This window comes from Camarhynchus parvulus, chromosome 6 (genome assembly GCF_901933205.1).
Source record: "Camarhynchus parvulus chromosome 6, STF_HiC, whole genome shotgun sequence".
In the NCBI taxonomy this organism is placed as follows: domain Eukaryota; kingdom Metazoa; phylum Chordata; class Aves; order Passeriformes; family Thraupidae; genus Camarhynchus; species Camarhynchus parvulus.
In genome coordinates this window covers 9,043,688-9,070,453 of record NC_044576.1, presented here as the reverse complement: position 1 = coordinate 9,070,453, position 26,766 = coordinate 9,043,688, and the positions used below count along the sequence as shown (strand labels likewise).

General features: G+C 43.6%; 1 protein-coding gene across 1 annotated transcript in view; it reads left to right on the top strand.

Moving 5' to 3' along the window:
- GLUD1 (glutamate dehydrogenase 1) overlaps positions 1-5,736 on the top strand; it is a 28,935-nt gene extending 23,199 nt beyond the window's left edge. The window contains exons 10-13 of the mRNA XM_030951024.1: positions 704-827; positions 1,704-1,795; positions 3,710-3,772; positions 4,385-5,736. Coding sequence (XP_030806884.1) covers positions 704-827; positions 1,704-1,795; positions 3,710-3,772; positions 4,385-4,504 — 399 coding nt within the window. The 3' untranslated portion in view covers positions 4,505-5,736. The remainder of the gene's footprint in view (positions 1-703; positions 828-1,703; positions 1,796-3,709; positions 3,773-4,384) is intronic.
- The last annotated feature ends 21,030 nt before the right edge of the window (positions 5,737-26,766 follow it).

Genomic DNA, 26,766 nt, shown 5'->3' with positions numbered 1-26,766 from the left:
CATTCTCTAAGGGTGTTTTTTAATAACTGATGTCTAGGAAAGGGGTGTCAATGTTGCTGAAGAAATATAATATTTATTAAAGACCTCACTACAACTGTAAATGACCAAAGATAATGATTGATAGCTGGCATTTGCTCAATCAAAAAGTGTACTAAATACAGGAAGAAGGAAGAGTAAATATTCTGGCCACTTTGTAGACATGGTGTGTCTGGGTGATGGCTCTGACAGAACTGTGTACTGCAGAGTGTATAGATAGTTTGAAAGAAGTGTAGTGATAGCTGGAATGAAGAAGACTTATCCTAGTTGGAAAGAAGAAGACCTAGATAATGACAATTTTTTCACAGAGAAAGGGTGTCCTGATCAAGTGACCTTGCTAGACAGAGTAGCTGATCTTCACCCTTTACTCACTGAGGTGGCCAAAGAATGCTCTAATTTTCTTACACTTACGGTAAAATAGAAGTAAGTAGTCACTTTGTCAAGCAGACCTGAACTTGATGTGTTCTGAAGTCAAGTCCTATTTTAAATCAGTAGAAGTAATCCCTGAACTGAAGAAGAGGATATTGGCCTGTAAGAGTAAGAACTGGACTGTCTTCTGTACTTCAGTTTAAAGTAGTGCCTTGGACGTAATACTGCTTGCTTTCGCAGAACATGATAGCACTATGTCACATGGTCACAATTCAAAATATTTCTTCTTTCTGTGCAGGATCTTTACCTGAATGCTGGTGGGGTAACAGTATCCTACTTTGAATGGCTGAAAAACTTGAACCACGTCAGTTATGGCCGTCTGACTTTCAAATATGAAAGAGATTCAAACTACCACTTGCTCAGTAAGTGCTCACTTCTGCTTCCACACATTGTTTAATTAATAGACTGGACTAGCAACACCAAATGTGGGAGAAATGGAAACAGAACTCTTATAAATTCACCACAATTTCCCCAGAAGTCTGTAATTGCTGCTTACTAAAGAATAGAAAAGGTTTCATAGGTTAACTGACCTGCAACTCTAATGACTTAAGTTAAATGCATTCTTTTCTGGTTATCTTTAAATTCTTTCCTTAGTTTTATAAAATACTAAAGTTAAGCCATTTAAGTGAAATATTTATTACTTCTTAATAAACATCTTTCAGCTGTACACTTGGTATTTAGGAAGCATTCAAATGAAGTTCAAGCAGGTGCCATTGTTCTGCACATACAACAATAAAGGATTTCTATAAAGGCCAATAATAGAGACAGGCACTGGAAAAACCTGCTTAAGGCTCACAGCTTCACTTATGGTCATTCTGTGAAACAATAATGATTATGTGATGAGAGGAAGCTCAGTAGAGAAGAACTGGAGGATGTTGCTCCATTTTAAACAATACTCTATAGAAAACATTAGAATCTTGAGACACCGGACTTGACAAAACATACACCTGTATAGTTTTTAATATAACCCTTTCTCATAAATCATACATTTTAAGGTGTTTCTAAAGTAGGGGAGAGTTATGGCAATTCTCATTTAAATCCCTTTCTTAACTTCAAGATTGTGTTGTCTCAAGTGCTCTTTGTTGCTGTTTAGAAATTTCAGAATTTCAAGAACTAAGGTTAAATAAATATCAGTGAAAATACCAAAGCACTGCTCACTGCTCTAAGGAAAAAAAATCCTAAAATTTCACATTTGTCAGTTACCTTGCATCTACTTTTTTTTTTCCTTTTTACCCTAGTGTCTGTCCAGGAAAGCTTGGAAAGAAAATTTGGGAAACATGGGGGAACTATTCCAGTTGTGCCTACAGCAGAATTTCAAGATAGGATATCAGTAAGTAGTCGCTGCTGGTTTTTTTTTTACTGTTAGGGGAGCTGTACTCTGATAGTATAACTAAAATTTAAATTTTACCATTGTAGCTATCATGGAGCACTTTTCCCCAAGCAAAGCATTAGTATATGATCAGCTTGATGGCCAAACAAAGCAAGCAAATTATCTGAACTGCTTCAGAATATTGGAAATAAGCTATTTTTGATTTCTTTTACTTCAGTCCATGCAAAATACCTCCAATATAGTTAAAAAGCTGCAGTTTTAATACAGATGCTTTTTGCATTTTGGAGCTCTTGTTGATATAGTTTGCCTGGTTTTCCAAAAAACTTTAAACAAGATATCACACCACAGACAGTTTGCTGTTTCTGTAACTCCAGAATAACAACTGGGTGAAAAACTGTAGCTTGTTCCTTTAAGAGTGAATCAACAGGCAAAGAAATGTCTGGTAAAATCCATTGCTAACTATTGTGTAGCAATACACGGTGGGGAAATTTCCACATGAAGGGATGGGTTGTGAGCTCATCCATTTGCATTTATAAGGAAGTTGTGGAGGTGAGGACAAAATACAAGCCTAGAAATCCACAGCAATCAATAAGCAAATCCAGCATTAGAAATTGTTCTGAAGGGGTAAGACTGACTAATGATGCCACCATATGAATTCAGAGTGTGCTGCCTTCTGAATACTGTGTGCAGGTTAGGTCTCTGCATCTTCAAACACTGCAAGGGTGGAAAAAGTTCAGAGCAAGATCACAATGATCAAAAAAATACAGGAGCTTCTCTGACATGGAACAATGAACTAACCTAGGTCCTACTAGCCTGAAGGAGGCCTGAGGTGGAGACAGTGATCTGTAGAATGAGGGATATGGAAAGAGGTGGGTAAGGATAGATTGTTCACTGCAGAGAATGGTGGAAGAGAGTGAGATGTGTTCAACAAAGCAGCACGCTGAGGTGCAGAATGAAGAATAAGGGGAGTTCCAAGCAGAGCAGACAGTTCAGGTGTGTAATACTCTGCCAAGGGATACATGGAAACTAAAAGCATCAGTGGGTTAGATTCTTAAATTCAGGAGGAGGTGGGACAAATGAGGAGGGGGAAAAAGTCCAGCAAGTTGTGAAAAACATTAAACCATACTTCCTCAGGAAGAAATCAGGGGAAGTGCATATAAACTTGGACTACAGCCAGATGATAACAATAGACTTTAGCCTGATCCAGAATGGTGCATTTTATACATGTTAGGCTATATGAGTAGCATGTGATGGGTTCTGTGGCTTAAAGCAAATGCTGGATCTCTTAAACACAAGCCATAGAAACTGGCCTAGTACTTTCTGCTTCCAGCATAAATTGGTATTTGAAGGAAAGCAAGTATTTTGTGGACCCAGATGTCAAATTATTAGTAAATTACAGCAATCAGGATGATGGAACATTGAACCTGTAATGAGTCAATTGCTTATTGTTCTGTGTATGTAAATTTTAATGGGAATAAAGATGTGGAGTTGCTAAGGGCTAATGTAATGTGGAGCATATGAATTTGGGATCTATGCCCTTCCTAAAACCTGTCTTCAAAACAATTGCAATAGGTTTTTGACTCTTGAAAGCTTTTTTGTTTTATATTTACTGTGTGGTCTGAAGGCTGAAAACAGTAATTACTACATCAGTAGATAATAGTAGCATCATGCATCTAGAAGCTAGGCCCATAAAAGTCTTCAGTGCTTACATCTGAGGTTTTAGAATTGAATTGACCACAGCTAGCTCTTCACATAACACAGTAAAGGCTATTTAGAGTCTTCACCCATCATTAGAAGAGAATGAGTGAGCAAGCTTCAGTAATTACAAGAATCCAACATTTCATTGTCCCCAGCACACAATGAGGACCTTTTGTGTCTTGGATTAAACCTGGATTTTATTCTCTGTTGTTGCAGGGTGCATCTGAGAAAGACATTGTGCACTCTGGGCTGGCTTACACAATGGAACGCTCTGCCCGGGTAAATATTGCATAACTATATATTTAAGAGAAGGAAGACTCAAATGATTTTGGGACAGTTTTTGAATAGGTTGTACAGAATTTCTTTGCAATTAAAGGAGTAGATAAATAGTACATGATTAATGAATGTCAGCGTATGAAGAATTTCTGCTCTGTGCCATCATGGCCAACTTTAACTGGGTATAATAAACATTAGAGATTATTCTGGTAGAAGCTGTAGTAAGTAGAAACTTTTTAGTTGTCCTCTTGTACCCAGCTAATCTGGGACAGGTATATAAGAGTGCTTTACTTCACCATTAGCAGTTTTAGATTAATGTCTCTATGCTGTATGTTTAATTAGTGGGACAAAGGCTACTTGAAACATCTCATCTCTCCCTGTCACAGCAAGACTTGAAAAGGGGTGATATAGTGACCTGGAAAAGATGTCCTTTCTTTTCAGTTCTCAGTTGTCAGGGGAATCAAAAAATTTCAGAACTGATCCACAAAGGATCAGAGCTCTGATACCAATCTAGCAGCTGCTTACTTTTTACACCTTACTTGGATCCTGCAAGCAAAATTGTTGAGCTCCTATGGAGAAACCTGCAGAAACTACATGTAACCTTTTCTGTTTCAGCAAATCATGCGTACTGCCATGACATACAACCTGGGTCTGGACCTGAGAACAGCTGCCTATGTCAACGCAATTGAGAAAGTCTTCAAAGTGTACAATGAGGCTGGCTTGACCTTTACATAAACAGGCCATGACCGCTCCTTGTTGTATCCCACCCCTCGCTGTTAATGTACCCTCTTCTTGAGAAAGCTTATCACAAGTTTACATGTAACCACAAAATTTTCTTTTCTTCTGACATTATAGTGGATTCTATTCTCAATTAGTTTCAGTTCCAAACTAGTCTTTTTTACAATAAAAATCCATGGATTAGGAAATTGTATACAAGTATGTATCTGAAGATAACAGTTAATCTGCACTTGTGGGGGCCATTCTGGGTGTTTCACCTACAAAACAAAATGGTACATTTTATGTATGGAAGAGTGGTCTTGCCACCTGAGCCACTTCTCAGACTTCAGATCAGATACTGTACTATATGAGCACTTAGCTCATTATTACTTCATGCACTTTTGTTTAATGACATAATTTTGGCTTCAGCACTTTCAGTAAGGCCTTGTATGATCAATGCTGTGGCATTGTCAGAGGAAGAATGGGCCTCCAGCAGGGATTAACTCTGATAGGAGTCTAGTTTTTATTTGTAGTAAAGCTTCAGGCCTGATTCTCTTAAGGCAATATTTTTTCTTTAACTGTGCTACTGTTACAGGACTGCCTTTCCTTGCTTGTTCAAGCTACTTTGACTGTCATCATGACATTTGTAGCGCTGACAGACTAATATTTTTATAAGCTGAAACTATTGAGCGACTCTATGTTTTTAATCAAGTATCTTCATAACTACTCTGACTATAGGTTGTTTCCTTTTTTTTAAGAAAGGGATATTCTGAATTTGGTAAGCAATCATACTTAGGTTTTTGGAATTCTTTTTCAGTCTTTTCCTTTCAGAGGCTTTCTGAAAAGTAGATACTGCCTCAGTGAACAACTAGAGTGAAACTGAACCCAGAAATCATTGGCCAAACCACAGAGGAGGTAGAATGCTGCTATAAATTTAATTCACTGTCTTAACACACACAGCCTTTTTTTTTTTTTTTGTTATCAGGAGGTCTTGAAAGTTTTGAACATAAAGTACAGCAAAATTGACCTCAACAAAATATTGGATCAAGCACAGTTTTTGAAGTTTAAGGCTTTTGTCCCTTGGAGTCCCCTTGAAGTGCCAGATGTTATTTATGTAATGAATATGAATGTTTTTTTTAAAAGACAATTAGTCCCTCCCAGAAACTCATGCTTTTTTCCTAACTACTTTGTAACTGCATGACACAACCTGGAGAGAGAGCAGTTATTAAAAAAGTTGACCTTTCCAAACCTGGTATGCTGGTGTATTACTGTTTTCTATTTCATGCAATAGCTTGCTGTAGCTACAGTCTGCATCTCTTCACAGCACACATGTCAGTTCATTACCTGACCACTACTGAGATACTGTCCCTGAATTATCTTAAGGGGCTCACTAATACAGATCTTTGTCTCTTGAACTTGCCTGTCAGCAAGATTTTGAAGTTGCATATATTTAGTAAATCATTTCAGGTCTTTTTAGCTTATCCTCTAAAATTTGTGTGAAGAACTATTTAGTAGTTAGCATGGAGCAATGAACCTGTGTGAGGCATTTAATTGGTGGCTTACTCAGTTATGTATGCTGGCATCTAGGGTTATAAAAGTACTACAGGTAAAATAAGTGCAGCATATCTATATACGCACTGATACTATTTAAAAAAAACAGGAACCCTTAGAGCTTGAGAATTATTGTGCTCAAGGTATGGATCTCTAAACACAAGATCTGTATCCTGGATCATATTCTTCAGTGCCATTTTTATATAAACCATTATAAAGGAAAACAAAATTATGATTTTAACAGTTCAGCTCTGACAAATTGTAACTAAAACTTGGAGGCTAAAAGCTCACAAATAAACAGTCGTATTACAAAAAACAGAATTAATCTTAAAAGTAGTGTTGCATTATCTGGCAGCAAATTCATTTAAAGCAAAATTCTTACTGTTGTTCTCCCTCCCCTGCTTAATTTCCTCTATAGCTAGTAAAGCAGCCCTAGTTTGGCTAGGCAACCTTGAAAAATGAGAACCTTTCATTGTTGGAGCATACAGAAAGCTGGCATAGATAGTTAGCTGGGATATCTACTACCTCCTACCAACTTGGAAGGGAAAAAAGCCAAAAGCCTGCACCATGCCTGTATTCCCTGGTACATTAGCATCCTCTATTCTTGTGTTTTACCACTTCTTTTCTGTGGGTATCTTGAGGAAAAAAAAGCAGACCTAACACCTGGCATGATTTTACTAAATGCAGAGATGAGTCCTTAAAGTTCATTGGATCTCTACTCAGCAGCTTGACTGCAGCAGTTACTGACCTCTTGTTAAACAGAGTCAGTGTTGGAGACATGAATCCAAGCCTGTCCAAGGGCCAGTGTTACAACAGCTTAAGGTACTTTCAGTCAATGAGTTGAGATTCTTGAGGAGACAAATTCTTGGAGGCTAACTTGAGAGCATGTCAGCTGATTTACCCTCTGTAACTAAACACAAGAACCAAATCCTAATCAGTGACCCCAGATTTCTTGTGATAGCCTGCTCTGAAATAATCTCACACCAGTTCTGAGCATTATTGGCCTCACTCCTAATGTGATCAGACAGTTAAGGAAAAAAAAATAGAGTCTCATATTCCTTATCACGTTTTGTGCACATACCTCTCAACTCCCAGCAACAACAACAGAGAGAAGAAAGCAGCAACATTTTGTACAGTTTCTATGAGTTAATGTGATTTCAGAGGTTTGAGTACAAAGCAGCTCTAGCCTTTTCCCAGCCCAAGCGACAGCTGAAGAAAGCCATCACTCTCTGGGATGCATGTTATAAATACTGGGGTTTTTTTACTAAAACTGTAACTTCAGTTAATTGTTGGAACCTCCTTACATATAACGTACACACACACACAAGTCTTATCTGTCAGCTAATAACCTTATCACTATTTGTATTCACTTACATGCCACTAGACATTTACTAAGAAACTTGCTGTACTGTTTGGCAGGGAGCCAGTCAGGACCTGAAGTTAGATCAGAACACAGATTTGTAACTGCTCTGGACCACACCTACTACCCAGAGCAAAGCACATCCTTACTGGGTGTTTGTAAGCTCCCATTCAGCACTTAACACTGCTTGGGTATATCGTTTGTGTTGAGCAGCAGCTCAGCAAGTACTCTAAAGCTGCAGGTGAATCCCATGAGGATGACAACCACAGTGTTCAGGGTGACATGCCATCTGCAAACTACTAAATGCAAAATGTTTCTCTTATGCAGAAGAGCAAGCAGAACAATAATTTTTTTATCCCAGCAAAGAACTCACCTCTTTTTGATTGGTGTCAACTGTCACCGTCAGGAAGTGTCAAAGCAATATAAATTCACACTGTGATTTCAAGATGCTGGGTAAGTAACCTCAAAATTCTGTTACTAATTGAGAAGTCTGTAGTATCAGATTCTAAGACCTCTTTCTAAGATCACATGCACAACAGACTGTTCCTGGCTTTTGAGGATTTTTTTTGGTTGATGCATTACTCAGAATTACCTGGTTGATTCTTTCAGCTGCTGTCGCTGTGTGGGTTTAAGAGGAGCCCTGCAGATGTGGTCAGTGCCTCCTCTGTGGCACAGCCTTGCCCACTGCACTGTGCAGAGCTGCAGGAGTGGCCCCAGTGACCCAGCCCAGCGCTAAGCAGGTGCTGCAGCCAAGGGCTCTGCTGGCAGCAGGGCAACCTCCTGCTGCTGGCACTGGCTCTGAGCATCACAGTGCTGCTGTGCAGGGGTCACACACACCTCAAACACACTTGAGCCTTCCTCAGCACAGGAGCCAACTGTGATTTTACCAATGAGGGCAGAACAAACACAGTCAGAGAGGCGCAGCAGTTCTTGCCTTGTCTGGAGAGGGCTGTTGGAGCCCTTGTGAGACTTGTACCCACACACAATCAGGACTTAGGCTCCCTGACAAATGGGAGACCAGCTCGCAAGTGCTTGACTTTACAATCTTGCCCACTTTAAGCCAGACCTTACCCCACAACAAGACCCAAAAAACCCAACAAACCGAAAACCATCTTGGCGTTATCAGCTTGGCACAGCTCTAGCTGCCTGCTCTAGATCAGAGACCCAGTCTTTCTAGACCAGTGACTGTAAATGTAATTTTATATGTGTAACCAAAGGAATTCATGCAAGCCAGGCAGAGTGTAAGTATTGTCTTTATTTAAGAGTACATGTAGTAGAAACTTGTTTACAAAAATTTCAGTGGTTTTACATTTTGATCTTTATTGTCCAAAGCTTTTGCCCCATGAAGTTGCTTGGTTTGCTACATTTTTTACAGCTTTTTCACCAGTTTCAGCAACTTTGTAGACTTCATCAAGTGCTTTTAAAAGAGAGAAAAAACAAAGGTAACTGTAGCATCATTGCAATAGCTACCCCTTTCCCACCAGGTGTGGGACAAGAAGCAAGGCAGGGTTGAGGACCCTGTCTGGGTCATGACATTTTGAAATAAACACAAACATTACCGTACCTTTCTGACCAGCAGCCTTAGCCTGTTCTGTTGCTTGCTGCACAGTCTGGTTCACAGTGTCAACTGCAGTTCAGACAAAAAAAAAAAGTCAATTAAGCAATCTTTAACCTTCCCCTAATTTCAACAGCCACATTTTCAAAGGGTTCCCTAAATGTTTCAGGGCTAGAGGATGAATAATTATTCCATAAGGGTGGGCATCCTGATCTAGTGGTAGAGGTGCTATTAGGAGTCTGGCTGCAGTTCCCCACAGTATCCATCTATCTTGGTATAGATGAAGATTATGGATGTTCATGTGGGGCACCTAGACTGCCAAGAAACAAGCACTGGTAGAGAATTAGGTGCAATGAAACCATCCTTTTACTTAGCCTGGCTAGGGTCTGCTGAGAGCAGTTTGATTGGTAAGGATTCTTTTACCAGCTGCATAAACTGGTGCTCACTCTCTGAACTGGCATGCTGTATGAGCAGCACATCAAAAATGATTAGTCTAATACTCCTCTTGTACTTAAAGAAAGTGTATTCTGTAAGAGACCAGAATATTTTTAAACGCATGGAAAAGTTCAGTAGAAGAGACATACTGAAAAATGAAGAGCAAGAGAAGGTGTTGTCTTAAAGGCTTGCAGCCTAGAAAATAGTTGGATGATCAGCTTCCAAAAGCTATGATCAGGGAAGTCTTGTGACAAGAGTCAGAAGTTTGGGGCAAATGGCCTCGCATTGGACCTGTATTTATGTTATTACGCCTGGCTCCAATTACTACTTTTTAAAAAACACCATAGATGTCTTCTGCACAGCAGATCCTGAGGGGTGGCTGACTGAGTAAGACATTCCTCATGGAAGTGGCAGGAGGGAGAAATGCTGAAGTGAGGAGAGATGTTTAAGTGGGCTGGGAGTGTCTAAAACTTCAAAGGTGTCCAGGCTTGCACTGAATGTCTCTTCAACAGTGGTTTTATTAAATGTCTTGTAAAGCCAGTGACCTATTTCACCTGGAGCTTGTAGGACATTTTCTACTGCTCAAAAGACATGCTAATTATCATTGCATGCCATCTTTTGCTGCAGTTTCCTAACGTGAATGACGTTCACTGCTCATAAGGTGCAGCTAAGACAAATGCTTCCCATAGCAGTCTTAGGTCCCAGCCAAGTTTGTAACTCCCTTCAGGACCCATGGGATAATGCTAATTTTAGATACTTGCAAAGCTCAGTTGTGCCACTCTGTACTTGGCAACGGCTCATGGGACTGTGCCCTTGGGGCACATGCAGGCACCACAGAAGTAGTTCAGAAACAAGGTAATGAAAAGTTGCAAAACCATCAGATAGTCTTCTTTTACTTGAAATCTGGCATTAATCCCCCTTTATTTTCATTTAAATGGGGGTTTAGAGGGTACCTCTAGAATCCTTCCAGTCAGTGCAATACTAAGGGTGGCATGATGAGTTCAGCATCATGTGCTGTGTATTTACTGCCTGACATCAAGGTATGTGCAGATTGCACAGAAGTGGCCAAGTCAAGCCAGTGCCTGGGTCCACCCTCTGTTGTTCCAGAATTCAACTCCAGCTGCAAGAGCCATGCTGCAGTGCAGGACTTGCTGGAAGATACAGGCAGGGCTCAGGCAAAGGGCTTCAGACAGATGGTATCCAAAGAACTGGTTCAGCTTCAAGTGCTTGGGACAGACGGGCAAGGACTGCAGCTACTATTTATAAGCTTTGCTCTTAGAGTTTGTTGACTCCTAAACACTTCATTCCATCAGCTGATTGAGATTAGTACTTGGCTCCTCTGAAGATGACAAATGTCCCTTCTAAAACATCCGTATTGTCTTCCAGCATAGGAAACAGTAGATGTTTCCCCCATGTTAAAGAAGTTAGGAACATCAAAAAGCTGCCACAAAATACACATTTCTAGGATTACTCTATGGCAAAATCAGAAAGAAATCTTCAGTTGAAAAATTGATGGCTCCTTTCCAATTGCCCTCATCCTGGTGTTTTTCTTTCATGCTCCAGCATAAAATTAGCTGAATTAAGAATAAATCCAAATTCTTTGGAAAAGAAGGTGGCTGTGGGATTGCTCATCCTTCCTCTTCCTAGCGAAATGAACCAAGTCATGGTAAATAAGTAGCAGACTTCCCACTTGCTTCATTGGGCACATAGCCCACCAGGAATATTTCTACAGCATTTGAAGTCACAGGCAAAATAACTGGTTTCAAGAGTTTACCTAAATGTCATGTAAAGAAATATGAAACAGTTTCCAGTGCTCACATACTAAGCACAAACAGTTCAGGAATCTCAGCAGTGCAGGTCTCCATGTTAAAGCTCCACTAACAATGGTTATTTAACTTCAGAGCCAGTTCAGCAAAACTCCCTGCAGGAGTGAACTTGGTTCATGCCCTGAGCCCCTGCAGCTGCACTAGTGCTCTTGGTGGGCTGTGTGACTGCAGTGCTGGCAGGGCTGGAGCGCTGACATCAGGGCACTGAACTGCACCTCTCTGGGCAGCGTGGAGCCCATCAGAGCCCTCGGAGCTGGTACACTGTGCTGCTACAGAGCTCATATTTGTCATGGCTGGTCATATTAGGAAGCAAAGCCCTAAATAAGCAGTCTTGCCTCCACTCTCTGCTTTCTGCTGTCTTGTCATCAATGCATCATCTAGACACCCACACACTGAGCCAGAATAGGAAAAGTTGTTGGAAACCCAGTAGTTAATATCAGACCTTCACTTTCTATAGTGTTAGAGGGCTTGGAGATTCCAGGATGTGCTGACCCCACCCTTGAGGGCAGCATCTATAGAGTTCCTGCCCCGGGGGCAGGTTTGCTCCCAGCAGCAGGGGCGGGAACAAAGCAAATACTTTAACACCCAAGGCACAGGAGGAGGGAAAGGAGCAATTTGTATTTACCTGCCACTTGTGCAGCACTTTCAGCTTGTTGCACAGCCTCCTCGGCGAGCTTCTTCCCAATCCCAAACATGGCTGCGCTCAGTCCTCCCTCCCTGGATGAGATGGGCGAGTGAATCCCTAAGTTCGGTTCTGTTACACTGTTTGGCAAAGTGCAGCTTTTTATAGACAAAGCAGGACTCCTCCCAGTAGTTAGAGGGCAAATGCAAACTGGGACCGCGAGAAGTCATGAGCACTTGTTGGGTGATTAATATACCAGGCATAAAAGGGTGAAGAGACATTAATGTTTGTTATGATTTCCTCCCCGGAGAGAGGGCGTGGATTCATCGGCAGAAGTTTTCCATAGCCCAGGAATGAAAGCTTTGTTTTCGCATATCGGGGAGTTGGTAAACAGTGTGCATGCCACAGCTGTCCTGAGCAAAGGCTCCAGTGCCGCAGGGGGACACGCAGACTGGCACAGCCCATCGTGAACCGGGCAGAAAAACATTGCATTGCAAAACACTCCGCTGAAGAATTGCTTAAATCAACTCTGTCATTTCAAAACCTTACATAGAAAAGTATCCAGTTTCAGATGATTCTTGCCCACATTCTTTTGATCCCCAGTGGGACTTAAAATTCACTGCTATAAAAAGAAATGGGAGGCACTAACCCTGCTTTCTAAAGTGTCTGATGAAATCTTTATTGTGTTAGAGCAGGCTCATGATTTTGTGGTGTGTCATAATTAATATTTTAACCTCTTATTTCCAAGGTCTGGTTCAGGAGAGTAGGTTTGTGTCCTTCCCCACTGTCCCCACAGCAGACACTTGCCAGGACCCAGCACAGCCTCCAGAGTCTCAGGCATCAGCGACAGCTGGTGGGGTTCAGGTGGGCTCACTCCAGCTCCAAAAAGCTGAGCTGCCCAGCATTGTGCCCCCAGCTGTAGCCAATGGCATGGAATGTGCAGGATGCAGACTGCTGAGATGTGGCCCCCACAGAACCCTGGTTCCTCTCACAGGGCACCTTTATGTTGTCCAGCCACACAGGAGCTGACCTCACCCCAAAACACTAAGCTTACTTTTATCTGGGATCACCAGCTTTCCAGCAGAACTACTGTTGTGCCTTTTCACACAGGACAGAGGGTTTCACTCTGTTGATCAAATAATTACTGCAGAAAACAGGGTGAAAATGCATAATCTACCTCAGAACAAGGGTTTATGTATCAAACTGTTCTGTATCCTACAGCTGCCACCACAGTAGGCCCTAGGAATATGACTCTTGACATGGCACTTCATGAACACCAGTTGCTCTGCAATGTCCCTTTTCAATATTACAGTAAAAGCTCTGTTTTCTTCCGACCATTGCCATTTTTTTACAGGCCACAAAATCCTACTTTATATCAATTAAATAGTACATAGAGTTACTGAGGGTAGAGGGGGTTCCCTTCCTCATTTTATCTTCTGACAGAAGGGAAAGGATTATTCACTACTCAAATTATCATCTGAAAGCAAATTCTACCAGAATGTGCTCACAAAGAAAAGGAAAAAAAAAACACAGAAGGAAAGTGACAATATTGGTTTTAAACTGACATCAAGTCAAAGGTTGTTGATAGAGTTCAAAACAGACCTGCAATGCAGGAAAAAAGAAAACAAACCCAGAAATATTTCAGATAACTCAGACCAGCCTCTGACCAGTGGAAATTCTTTGCACAGCAGCCAAGCAGTGAAACGTACACATTGTTCCCTGTGACATCCTCAGCTACCCAGAGCCAGCCTTGTTCACAGGAAATTGCAATTTCCTAGTCCTGTTCTGCTGCTGCTCCAGTTACTGATAGCAGAGAGATGTGTGAAGACAGCAAGACTCAGAGTCAGCAACAGGTTTGTGTATTTGCCGAGGTGTGTTTACATTATCATACTCCTCCTCATCCTATCCTAATTCCAAAGTGAAGAATATTTCCCACTCTCACGCACTCCTGTACCACAAGTACAGATTTTTTTGAAAGCCACATTAGTGCACGAGCAACTTCCACAGGCATGGACTGGCACAGCACCAGCACTGGCTTTCCCGTGAACATCAGCACAGAAATAAAATTACAGAACCAACCCTAATTACATTACAGCGACTCACTGCAGGTACCTATTGAATTGTAACATGGGAGAGGAGAGAGCACGTGCCATCACAACTCTGCCTGCACACAGGTAAAGGTGATGTTTGCCTCATAGAGTGAAAACACACAGTATTAAAATGCACCCCACTTTTCAAACACAAAAAGGACCCATTTTCTCAAAGCCATGGAAAACCAAGGAGGAGGTGCAGTTCCCTGCAGGCAGCAGGCCTTTGATCACGCATGCATTTAGACTGGCATCAGGCTGCAGTCAGGGTCACGGTATCTGCCATCGCATCTCGGTAACTGCATTCCCCAGCTCCACAGCCCCTGTCACGGAGCCTCTGCCCCACAGCCGCCGCTTTCGCTCTGCTGGGCCCCTCACGGTCCCCAGCACAGGGACCCGTCCCGAGGAGCCCGGCCCGTTCCTGCCGGGGGCTGCCGAGAGCGGGCGCGGCTCTGCCGCCGCGGCAGGGCTCGGCCTGTGGGCGGCCCAGCTCCAAGTCCAGGCCCCGCCGAGCAGAGCCGGGACAGCGCCCAGGGCCGGCAGTGCCGGGGCAAAGCCGAACCAATGCGGGGGCTGGAGCTACCGAGGCACAAACACAAACACCGCCGGAGCTCAGCCACCAGCCGGCACGGGCAGACACACCGAGCTGCAGAGCAGAGACAAAGCCCAGCACCTTGGCCACGGGCAATGGCTGCAGGGCCCTCATCCCCCTCAGGCTCAATCGCAGCACCCACAACACCGACACGCACCCACCCTCCCAGCCACCGCCGCCTCGAACGCCCAGATCCTACCTGCCCATCATGTCCGCAGCCAGCAGCTCCCCTGGGAATCCTCTCACAGCCCCTTCAAAGGCTCCCCAGCCTACACCCACACAGCCAGGCAGCCCCAGGCCAGGTGCAGCAGGTTTTGGGTAATGGCCCTTATTTGCCACACCTGGTGGGGATTTGAGTGAAGGGTCCACCTGTGTGATTGGTGGGAAATAAACTTCAAATGTGAAAGGAACATGAAAGTCAATTTGTCCTATGGGCAGGAAGTCCCAGCGCTGCCATGGTCCCTGGGGACAGACACTGCTGAGAGCCCCAGAAGGGAGCTGGACAACATTGTTCATAACCACAGACTTCAAGGACTGGCTGCGACATCCTTTCCAACATTGCTAATCCAACATTTCTAATCCAGCAATCATGGTTACCTGCAATGTGGGGCCGAGGGGGGCCCATCTTGCTGCCCGCTGGTGCTGCTCCTCTCTGGGGAGGAGGGAGGCTGGCTGGGGCCACCTGACATGTTACAGCCACCGTTAGGGCCACCGTTAGGGCCGTTGTTAGGGACATTGTTAGGGCCTGGTGAAATGGCATAACTGGCAGAGTGTGCAGCCTGCACAGCAGCTCCAACTCCAGGACATCCCAGTGGCACATGGGCAACAGCATCCAACACATCAACAATTTACTCATCTCTAGGTTTCTTGATCTTTGCCACATAACAGGAAACTACAGCTGCAAAGACAGGTAGACAGAGGTATCAGACTGGTTTCAGAGAGCTTGGATTCTTGATAACCTCTAGAACATTAATGACAGTATTCACCCAAGAGAAGGATAAAAATCTGGTAAAAACCGTGCCCCACCCATGCCCCTGGCCTGTTGAGCTGTGATGAGGAGATGAGGAAGGCTGTTTGCCCCTCAGTCACCCTGGCAAGGTCTCTGGGGAATTGGAGTGGGGCATGGAGCAGAGGTGCTCGGGCCGGGCAGCCCAGCCAGGTTGAAACACAAATCGTCGTTGCTCAGCATTTCATAATTCAGGCAGCTGCAGCCACACCCAGCGCCAAATATAGGGAAGTTTGAGAACTCCAGTGTTAGATAACTTCACATGTCTGGGGCTGATGGCACAGGAGCTGCTAGGAGCTCTAGGGATGTCTGCTTTACTGTTACAGAACGTCTGGAGGCTTCAGTTGGGATAGGGGATGCAGCCCTGAGTTGGGTCATGGGTCCCTGTGTGATGCACGAGCAAGAGAGAGCCCCAAATACTTCCAGACCAAAGAGCATTGTGACTAAGGCAGGGACCTTACTTGTGGAGCAAAGTGCTTAAGTTTAGACCTGGAAACACTTGCCAGCAGTGACTCAGACTCATGGGTGCCCATGGCACAGCGTGCACCCTTGAGACAAAGAGATGTGAAATACTCCCATCAGGCTGCTGAAGCAGCAAGGGCATCCCTGCACTGGGGAGCAGGAGTCAGGAACTGCCTCTGGGTGCTCCCTGGTTGGATGCATGAAGTGATTTCTCCTCAACTCAGTAGGTGACCTCCAGTAGTCCCTCCAGCCAGGCTGTCCAGTCCCTACCCTGCCAGCCAGACTGCTGCCAGCACTGGGCTGGTGCAGTGGGCACTGACAACTGTGTAGTGACACTGAAGACAACTGCAATAAAGGGATATAAAACTGCACACCAGGAATCAGGGCTGCATTCCCCATGAACAAAGCAGGAGGAGCAGTGTCTGTCATGCAAGGGGACAACAGGTTTTACTGGTGAAAATACCTGCAAGTGTACAATTTTTTTTGTAATATTTAAGTGATTTGCAGGCAGAAAAGAAGGGTTCAATGGAGAGTGGTGTATGGGTCACACTGGTGTCTGAAATGCTGAGCCTAAAGAGCACAGTCTCTGAAGATTTCACCATCAGGAAGGTAACTATGAAAAGTACTAAATAATAAAGTACTATTGGGGGTTGCCCAGTAACTGAGAGTGCAATAGTCTAATGCTTTTTCTGTGAGGCTGTACTTGGGTAAATATTTAGGCTTTTAAAGCTTTAAATGACAGGAGTCATTGCATAGGGCATTGCACTGTGCAAATGGTCTCACAGATGGTCTATTGCTTGTAAGGTCCTGTAGAGGCTTTTCTGTTCATGCAATCCTTGTGCAGACTGCAGTCGAGGGTGGTCTTTGGATTCAGTGATGACTCAGTCTCTCCTTGGACCAAATTTGCAAAGATTGGCTTCCAAAAAGCCCTGGACAACCCCAGCTCTTGGTCAAGAGGCGTGAGACTCTGATACCTCAAACAGGCCTGGACTGCCCCATGTCATTGCAGCCAGACGGTTTTGGTCATGTTTGGGTTTTCTTTCATAAGACACAAATTATATTCTTACTGAAACAGGCTGGTAAGGCTTCAAAGCAAGAGAGGGAAAGAAAAAAGGAAAAAAAAAAAGAAAGGAAATATTGCCTAGCAATGAGAAACAGCTTGAGGCTGAGTTAAGAGCACTTACTGTGAGTGAGTGGATATTAGTGTCTTCTGTTGACAGAGGCAGCGCTAAGAGGGCATCCTGTCTGGCTGCACAGCCTCTGATTGCCCAGCAAGCAGCAATCTCAAATAAATATTTCCATCTCCTAGGCAAGAAGATTGCCCTCTTGCCTGTGTGGCAACAGCTCCATCCCTGCACAGGCCATGGCTGGCTGGGGCTGCCTTGGAGAACCCACACAGCCTGCACATAACCTGCACACAATGTGCACACAACCTGCACACAACCTGCAAAGAGCCTGCAGAGAACCTGCACACAGGCTGCACACAGCCTGCACATACCCTGCACACAGCCTGCACACAACCTGCACACAGCCTGCACACAGCCTGCACACAGCTGCACATAACCTGCACACAATGTGCACACAACCTGCACACAGCCGGCACATAACCTGCACACAGCTGCACACAGCCTGCACACAACTGCACACAGCTGCACACAACTGCACACAGCCTATACACAGCCTGCAGCTCAGGCGTGGCTGGAGCGAGAACAGAGCACCCTCAGGGATCTCTGGCGCCTCAGTGCTGCCACTCGGTGCCCCGAGCGAGCACTGGGGTAATGACAATGCCGGGGTTTGTCCCCAGGAGATTTATCTGGAGATGTGTTGTGGTAATGGAAACAAGACATTTAGATGGGCACCAGACTGTAGGAGAACAGAGTAGGGGGTGGACACCACGACTCCGTTCACCACAGGGCTCCTCTGCAGTGGGGGCTGTCGGTTTCCATCCTTCTGCCACATTGCAGCAGGGTTCAGTACTCCCCTCCCTTACAGTGACCTCACAGGGCTCTGGATCAGAGAGCAAAAAGGATTAGCAAGACACCGTGCAATCCTTCACTGGAAACGCCAGCAAAATAATGAGATTAAATAACAAGATGATCTGAGTAGGGGAGATTTTATTTATCTTAATCTAAAAATGCAGAGGATGGGAACAAACAAATAACTGACAAGAAATATAACCCCAGCATAATTTTTGATTATTGGAAGAAGACTCAGTTTCATCACATGACGGTTCTGGTGTCCTAATTATGAACAGTTTCACTGGCTTTGTAAATACACTCAGCAAATGTGGCAATAATCACTGAGCTGTTGTAAGAGCACGGCAACAGCATTGCTGAAACCTTTTCAGCCACGTTGATAATTGTGAGCAGATGTGCTAAGAGATGTATTTTTTTCTATGTAAAGGATGAGAAGGACCTTCTACCTTAAAAACTTGTATTTGAAGAGAACAGAATTATCCAGATATCAAACAGCTTTCATTTTTCTACACAAAGAAGTAGGTAATAGGAGGCCAAAGAGAGATTCATACAAGCAGTACTCTTGACTTGAATTAGCATCATTTTTTAAATCCAGATTTTTTCCCAAAGCCAGACATTGCTTCTGCAGCCTGTCCAGCCACTTTTTCTACTCCGTCTTGTGCTGTCTTGGAAGCCTTGTCAAAAGCTGCAAGAGAGGGAAAAAGATAAGCAAAAAGTTGGAAAAATGCAACATGGTTTAATACTTAGGATAGAAGAGAGGTGTGAAAATTATTAGACTACAAAAAAGGAGTGATATATTTTCAAAAAAGATTCTGTATATTTTGCTGCCTCCTCATCTAACATCAATAGCTGCCAAGCCTGCCCTTCTTGTCACATCCATGGAGCTGTGGAAGGTGTCAGCTCTAAGGGGATACTGCCAGTGCATTTTGGCTTTAATGAAATATTTTAGACTCCAAAATTGCAATTCACCCCTCACACTTAGAATCTTATTAAATTATTACAAAAAAAAAAAATCAGCCTAATTTTTAGTTTAACTTGTTCCCAATGCTCAGCTGCAAGATGCCAACACTTGCTTGACAACATCTTTTCACCTGCAGGATCAGTAATGTTCGACCCCAGCTGCTGCTCCAGGAGGTGCTGGGATCCAGGGTAGGGCTGGACCTGGACAGACCCCTGCTCCCAGGGCTGGGGGCAAGGAACAAGATGCAACATAGAGTTACTTAATCCTCTAGAAAGAAGAGCTGTCCCCACAAGTTTTCTAAATAGGAAGCCAATGTCTGAATGCTGTGTGTGAGGCTCGGTCTGCCAGTACATGTGTGGAGCTATTAAGAAACAGATCCTGAAATCCTTCCGTGAGATTTATACAAATTGTTATAAAATAGTTAAAGTTGTTATAAAATGTTAAAAGTTATACAAAGTGGTCACTGAAACCAAGGACTTTCAGGCTGAGGACACCTGTGGGACAGAGGAGAATGAGCACGGGCCGCTTCTGGCTTGTGTTGAGCTGCTCCATCTTGATTTGAACGTCATTGCTCCTACCTTTCTGGCTTGCCTCTGTAATCTGGTTGACTGCATCCTGAGTGGCCTGTCCCAGTGTGTTTGCTGTAATTAAGGGAAAACAAAATCAAAATCCTTTGCAGCTGTTGGTGTTTCTGGTCACTGGAATTCCATACCTCAGTCACCTTTCCGCACGCCTGCAGCAGGCTGTGCCCCTGGCAAGGGCCTGGGCTGGTAGAGAGCAGGCTGAGGCTGTGCCCTTCACAGGGCACCCTGGGCACTGTGTGCTGCCACAGCAGCTTGCCCCGAGATTAGCACTCACCTGGCACCTATGGTCAGCTGAGCAAATCAATGGCAGATAAGCAGGAGATAAGAAAAGATTAGCAGTGAGTTGGAATGATGACATTTAGCTGCAAGCTGCTTATTTAACACTACACTTGCTTTTATTGATTTTTCTACCTTATGCTTGGGGTAGGTTGGCCGTCTAACATGCATTTTCCCTATGGGCCGTTTGGGACTAGAGCCTGTTCTAAAATGGAAGCAAGTGCATTAAACAGAGCTGGACAGGAGAAAGGAGATTTTTACAAACAAGATATGAATAGAAGAAGAGGAGCAGAAACTAGAAACATAACAAATCAACTCCAGAATATGAAACATTAAAAAAAAGAGAGATGCCTTGCAATTGTAAGATAGCTGATAGGTTATGAAACAGTGAAGTGCCCCCTCAGTGGCAGGAATATATTCAGGATGCAGCAAAGACTATTTTGTTTTCCAGAAAGAGGTTCTGTGATGTTTGTGGGGCTACTACACATTTGTCCCCAAATGTGTGGAAACTTTCTGTAACTTCAATATAAGCAATGATGTTACTCATATATTTCAGTTATACAAGGAAGTGTTTGCAGGATCAGAATCCAGAACCACATATAATCAAATGATACACTACCAGGAAAGAGCAGTAGGCAGAGATGGTAGGGAATGTACTATAAAAAGCTACTATAACCGGTACACATTGTGCAATGTTTCATTTGAATGAAAAGCTTTTATGCTTTGCATTGAAAAGTTGGTTTCCAATGCCCAGTGCTAATGACAACAGTGCTCAGCCTTAGAACATGGGCATTGCTATGACAGAAATGTGCATACAGGGTTTCTTAAACCCTGCAGTCTGGGGGTCACTGCTGAAGAACACAACAGAAACATGGCCTGCACATTACAAACTATCCATTGCAATCAATGTAGTTACATTACCAGAAGGAGCTGACAGGCCAAATGGCAAGTGTTCATCAAAGCTTAATTCCAACATACGAAAAGGAGCGCTGACTAAAAGCCACTGCAGAGCATGAAAAAAAAACCACCCTGAGCAATGCAAATGGTAAATACAGAAGGCTGTTATCACCAAAAAAGGCTTCACTGCTCTAAAAATATTAAGTTTAGCATTTTGGAGTGTGATAAGGGTTGGACAATGCCCAGGAGCCAGAGAGGGAGAAGTGGGTGAGTGGGTTGAGGCAGCTTTGAGAGTCATGGCTGGCCTGTGGTCTTCTCCAGGTGATGGCCAAAACTTGCAAAGTGAAGAAAAAAGAGGAAGCTGTGTCCTGCTAGCACTGATGCAGCTATGGGTTGTGGTTATTTAGCAACTAAACCCCCCTCCAAATACACAACAATACTAAATCTTTCTTACCAGCACCTTTTGCTGCACCTTCAGCTTGTTCCTTCAGTCCATGGAAGCTTTTACTCGACATTGTGGCTTCTGACACCTGTTGAAGTCCTCTCCTTTGATAAAATGGAGCACCTGGTGATGTATAGTGCACTATGTGATAGTGTCCTGACTTGTTCTGGTTTTATACATCTGCCAGGAGACCTGCTGATCCTTTTGGGGCTGACTGGTACAATGGGTGGAGTTCAAATGTGAAGAATGAGAGCTGAAAATAGAGAAAAGCTGTTTATTTACCCTCCCTGATGAGAGGGTGTGCCCAGATTGAGATTTTTGCTCCATCACGCTGTCTTTGTTAATTTGTGCCGTTTGTTTTTTCATAACCAAAACTGCAAAAAAACCTGTTCCACCATCACAGGCAGAGGAAAGGCACTGAACTGAGCTTTACAGACTGCTGGAAAACTACTGAAGGGCAGTGTGTGGGCATGGCCAAGCTTCATCCCCACCAGGCTGACTTCCTTCTCCTTCCTTCAGCCCCTGAGCACACCCTCATGAGAACAGAAACCAGCCCAAATTTGTTTCTGTTCTTAGAAGTTTTAATCACAACCCCCTTTTCTTGCCAGGTGGGACAATGTTAGATGGTGAGAGCTGTAATTTATGTGTATTTTTATAAGAAACTGTTAATCTGGTCATCTTTCCAGTTGCCTGCTCAAGGTGGATTGCAAATCCCATCATCACAGAAGGCCTTGCCTGGGTAAGGCAGGTAACCACTGCCAGCACTAGCAGCTCTCAGGGGAAGGGGAAAAAAAGCCAAATTAGCAAACCCACATTTTCCTACTGAGGCTTTGTGGTAGATTCTTTTCGTTCAGAAATTATGTTTAAACTCACTTCCTTTCCTAGCATTACCACATTAATAAAAGTTTCTGGCTTTAACCTCTGGCATTTCCCAGTTTCCACTAGCCTTTGGAGTTTATATTTCCTGCCATCAATCCCCAGTACAAAGGTACTTTGTACAAGTAAACTATTGGCAGAGCCAGGAGCCAAATGGCTCTCTGGTTTTGTGGGGTTTGGGTTCCTCATTGCCATTTTCCAGGGTACAAAGTGTCTCTGTTCAGATGGCCACACTCATACCCATATTTTTCTTCCTGAGAAAAGATTTGTGTTGGTAAACAGGCACAGATGCCGCAGATGAACCAGGGTGGGCACTGACAGTTCTCATAAGTCTAGGACTTCATTAGTACCCAAGTGAGGAAGAGTCACAGAAAACAAAGTTCTGAGTATTCCTCTGCCACTCCTACTCTGCCTGTCATTTCAGAGAGCCCTTGTCAACTTTTGCACCACTCCTTTGTTATTTCAAACAGCAATCCTCTTTCCCCCTCAATGGGTCAATTAGACTTTTAATTATATATTCACAGCAGGTATCTTTTTCAATTCCTTGCTGATTTCTTTCCTGGAATGATGTTCTTACTTGAATTTGCAAAACCTCAGATAAAAAGACAGCCAGTATTGTGAGGCTCTGGCATTTTTTTGAAGCAAATCACTAACAGAGACCTACTTATTTTTCTCTCCCAAACCTGAGAACACAGCCACACCAAAGCCACCTCAAACAGGTGGATTTCAGCTGTTCTCAGCCCATTAGTCAGGTAGATTAACCTTTGTGTGGACTGATAGTGAAAGGAAGGAAGAAGCTCTCAGGAATCCACCAGGCAGCTTGTCACAGCTCAAGAGAAAATGTGTCCAGGCTTCAGCAGCAAATGCCCTCCAGATGCCCTCCCTCTTGTTTCCACTGCTGGGTTTTCAGTGCAAGAGCCCTGCAGCTGCTGGCTGGGATAGTGTGCCTGAAAGGGACACTAGGAGTTTAGGAAAGCATTCAAAACTGAAGCAAGCTTACATCAAGCATTAAACATGCACCACATGAGAGCACTATTTTATAGACTCATAATCAGTTCAGGTAAGTATTGCTCTCTAATTCTGTTCTAATACCTAGATTTCCCCAGCTCCAACTATTATTCTTCCAAGTAGAAATCTCTGTTCAGTATTTTGGACTCAATATGGGGGTCTGATCTGTGCCCTGCTTGCTTTATCTCCTGCTCAAAGCATTAGGTAGCATGAATTCCTGAGTAAAACTCACACTGCTGACAGCATGGCAGCACAACTCCTTATCTAATGTAATCTTATCTTTAGCATGAATACAATTTTTCTTATTCCAAACTGAGAAAAAGAAAAGTGAGCAAATTACTCTCGCCCAAATTGGCCTGGCATGATCATTATAATGCAGCCCAGAGCAGAGGGAAGAGGGACATTTGCATAGGATTCATTCCATATGATGGTACCAATAATCTGTGCATCAGCTGGCAGGCTGAGTTACAAAATCACAGCAGAAAATAATGGAATATATTGCATAATATTTATCCACTCTCTGAGTTAACATTACCTTTTAGAAGACAATAGTAAGCCTTTTGAACTGATGTTAGGTATTAATTAGAGTGCTTAAAAATGAGGATTTGAAAGGGTGGCAAGCTAGTTTGGACTTTTGCTCCATTCAGCTCTCAGTATCTGCTGAGACTGCAGGTAGAAAGCCTGGTTAATGCCAGCTGGGGCAGGTACCGCAGTGTGGGCAGAGCCACATGCCAAGGTGCCCCCAAAATTTCAGGCTATTCAAAAGTTTCTCCACCTGGCAATGCCAGGCTGCATCACTGACACTGGCCAGGACCAGAAGGCCAAAAGTGTCAGCAACCCCAGCAGCACTGTCTGCTCACCTGTGACACAGAACATGTCTGACTCCCTTCTCTGTGTCTGAGTCCTCAGGCTTTTTCTCCACATTCTGCACCTTCACAGGCTGTTGCTTGTGATGAGCAGTTATTTGTGTTTGGGGAAAAGAAACTCAAAACTAATTCTTTAAGTGCTAGGAGTGCTTCACAACCCACGGCCCTGGAAATAGCTAGCAACTACAAATACGCAGCCCAAACAGCTGTGAGTTAAATCTAAAGCACCACGGGGAAATTAGAAATGGTTCTTGTTTCCTTTCCTTTCACACATCTTCTGTGGCAGCTTTGAGCACCCTCTCATATATCAGTGACATGAACTCTTCTGCTCTATTACCTGATGAAGGTCAGAAGTAATTAATCAGAGCTACAGCTTATGTTTTACACATGAAAATGGGCCAGTGAGGTTAATTAAAAAGTGCTGAATTTTATTTGGGTTTTCTTAAATTTTAATTTGACCGGGGTTGGGATTTACAGATAGGTGTGGTGTCCATTAGCAAGGCAAATGCAGTGATGTGTTAGGGCTAAAAAGTTCTACACAGATCAGAAGTTTACAACGTGTGAAATGTTCAACATTCATGGCTGCTAAAGGAGACTGATATTAGTGTGGAAGAGATGTGATATTTATGCCATGAAATGGAACTGTTTCAAGAAATGCAATGGTTTGCTCATAGATAATTATTCTAAGTCATATCTTAGTAATTTAGGAGATCCAACTAAAGTTGTTCTAATTAAGCTATATTAGCTGTTTGTTTCAAATATTGATATACAGTTCTAGGACAAAAGTAGGTTTAACTGATTCTTCCTTTACACAGGTGGTAACATCCTCCAGGAATTATCAGTCAGCTCTGCTTCAAAGCATGAGATCAACATAAGGCCAGTGCAAATGGAGTTCTTTACCTTCTACTTTTTCAATCTTGAGGTAACATCCAGGTAAAGTGTCACGTTTCTGCTGTCATCTGGAGCACCTGAAGCCATCCTTAAATACTGGGACTGCTGTGGAGTCTCACAATATCCTGCAGATTCAGGACTAGAAAAGACAACAAAAAATTGTGAGGTTTTTAACTTAGAAAGGCTAGGGAGATGAGAAAGTCTTGACTCCCACCTTAAAATTTGGCATGGAACTGGGGAAATAAATAACTGGTCCTATCCCAGGAGTGACTGGATGGGAAAGCTGAGGATGTGAGCTGGGATGTAAAGTCTACAGGAGAGCTGTGTATATTTTCTAGGCACACTGAGAGGAAGGAGTGCTGTGGCTCTGCCCTTCTGGCACACAGTTGTGCTGCCCACCCCATGCAGGTTTAGTGGGAGGGGAAGGATGGAGAAGCAGAGCTGCCTTGCATGCTGGGATCCACGCAAAAAAACAGTGCCAAAGCTTGACACAGAAAGTCTGTTCTTCTTCAGACTTGTGTGGGCAGGGGTTTGTCTGATATTCAGAAAGTGCAGTTTTGATTTGACCTTTTCTGCTCTACTATTAAGAGTATGGAGTATCTTCTTGTGATTTGGTAGGGTTTCAATGCATTTATGAAACAGTTAAACAGAGTTTCAGTGTGTCAAAGAGGTGAGAATGTGATTTTATAGAGAACAGTATCATAAAAACAGCCCTTCAGTTTTTAATTGGGTACTCAGTTTTAGTACAGGCATTATGCAGACACAAAAATAGGACTTTCAAATGAAGTGGGATTCTAAGTGTATTATTACCTGATTTGCATTTAAATTAGTGGAATGCTGTTTGGGATATTCTGTAGAGAGCCACTGCTTCCTCTCCTTCATCCCAGACAAACATCTTTGAAAAATCAGGCCCTGCATGCCCTTCAGCCCTTGGCTAGGACATAACTGGGGGGAGCTCACAAAGGCTGTGATCTCTATCAGAACAAATCACTCAATAAAGCTTAACTGCAGTTTTACATGGAAAGGAAGTTTTGCTGTTACAAGGGGAAAAATAATGGATTTCAGCACTTTGTTGGTCACTTGTATGGTGAGGTTGATGCAACACTTGGCAGCAGCTGTTCCTGGCTCGTTGGATCCCCTCAGAGGTCAGAGTGCAAGTGCCCAGAGTCCTCACTGGGGACAGACAGTGGCCACACTGTGCCTGGCACTGGGTGCTGTCTCATCACAGTGGGATTAAGTTAACAGCTTGTGTGACAGTGGTATCACATGTACAAAGTCCACTTCAATAATTCACAGGGTGAGATGAGTAAAAGAAATTCTTGATTGCACAAGACCTGTCAGCAAAAAATAATTTTGCTAGTGTTTGCTTCCCTCAGCACTTACCTGGGGCAGGGGGTGCCAGCCCTTCCATGGCGAAAGTACCTTCTCCTGTGGGATGTTTCTGACACATCTCCTCCATCATTCCACTTTTCACTTTCCTTCCATCACCTCTCATTACACTTATCTGAATACTCATTGAAAGCACAGACTTCCTTTCAATGAACCAAACAGACGTACAACAAAGTTTAGTTGAATAATTAATAGACAAGATTTTGTCTCTTTAATCAAAGACCCTTGTACTTCAAAAGAAACAAGTCCTCACCTTTCTTACCTCTGACAAATGTGGCTCAGACCTCTGGCTTCTGCTTGCCACAGCTGGGTGACAGCCAGTCTGAGACAGGGACAGGGAGGAAATAGAGGCTCACTGAGCCATTGCATGGGCACAGCACTTCCCTGTTCCCACTCACTGACACAGGGTACTCATGTGGAAGGAAACTGCATGTCCTGGTGTCTGTCTCCAAGGCTTGGGACTGCCTGTGCAAGATGCATAAACACTCTCTGGGCTCTGACTGCCATGGACTAGACCAGACCTGTGCAGGGACTGCACCTGCCTGGGCCCAGAGCAGTGCTCTCCCACGTGAGAGGCAGGCAAGTGCAGAGGCAGATCTGTAGGAAACATTTGGACAC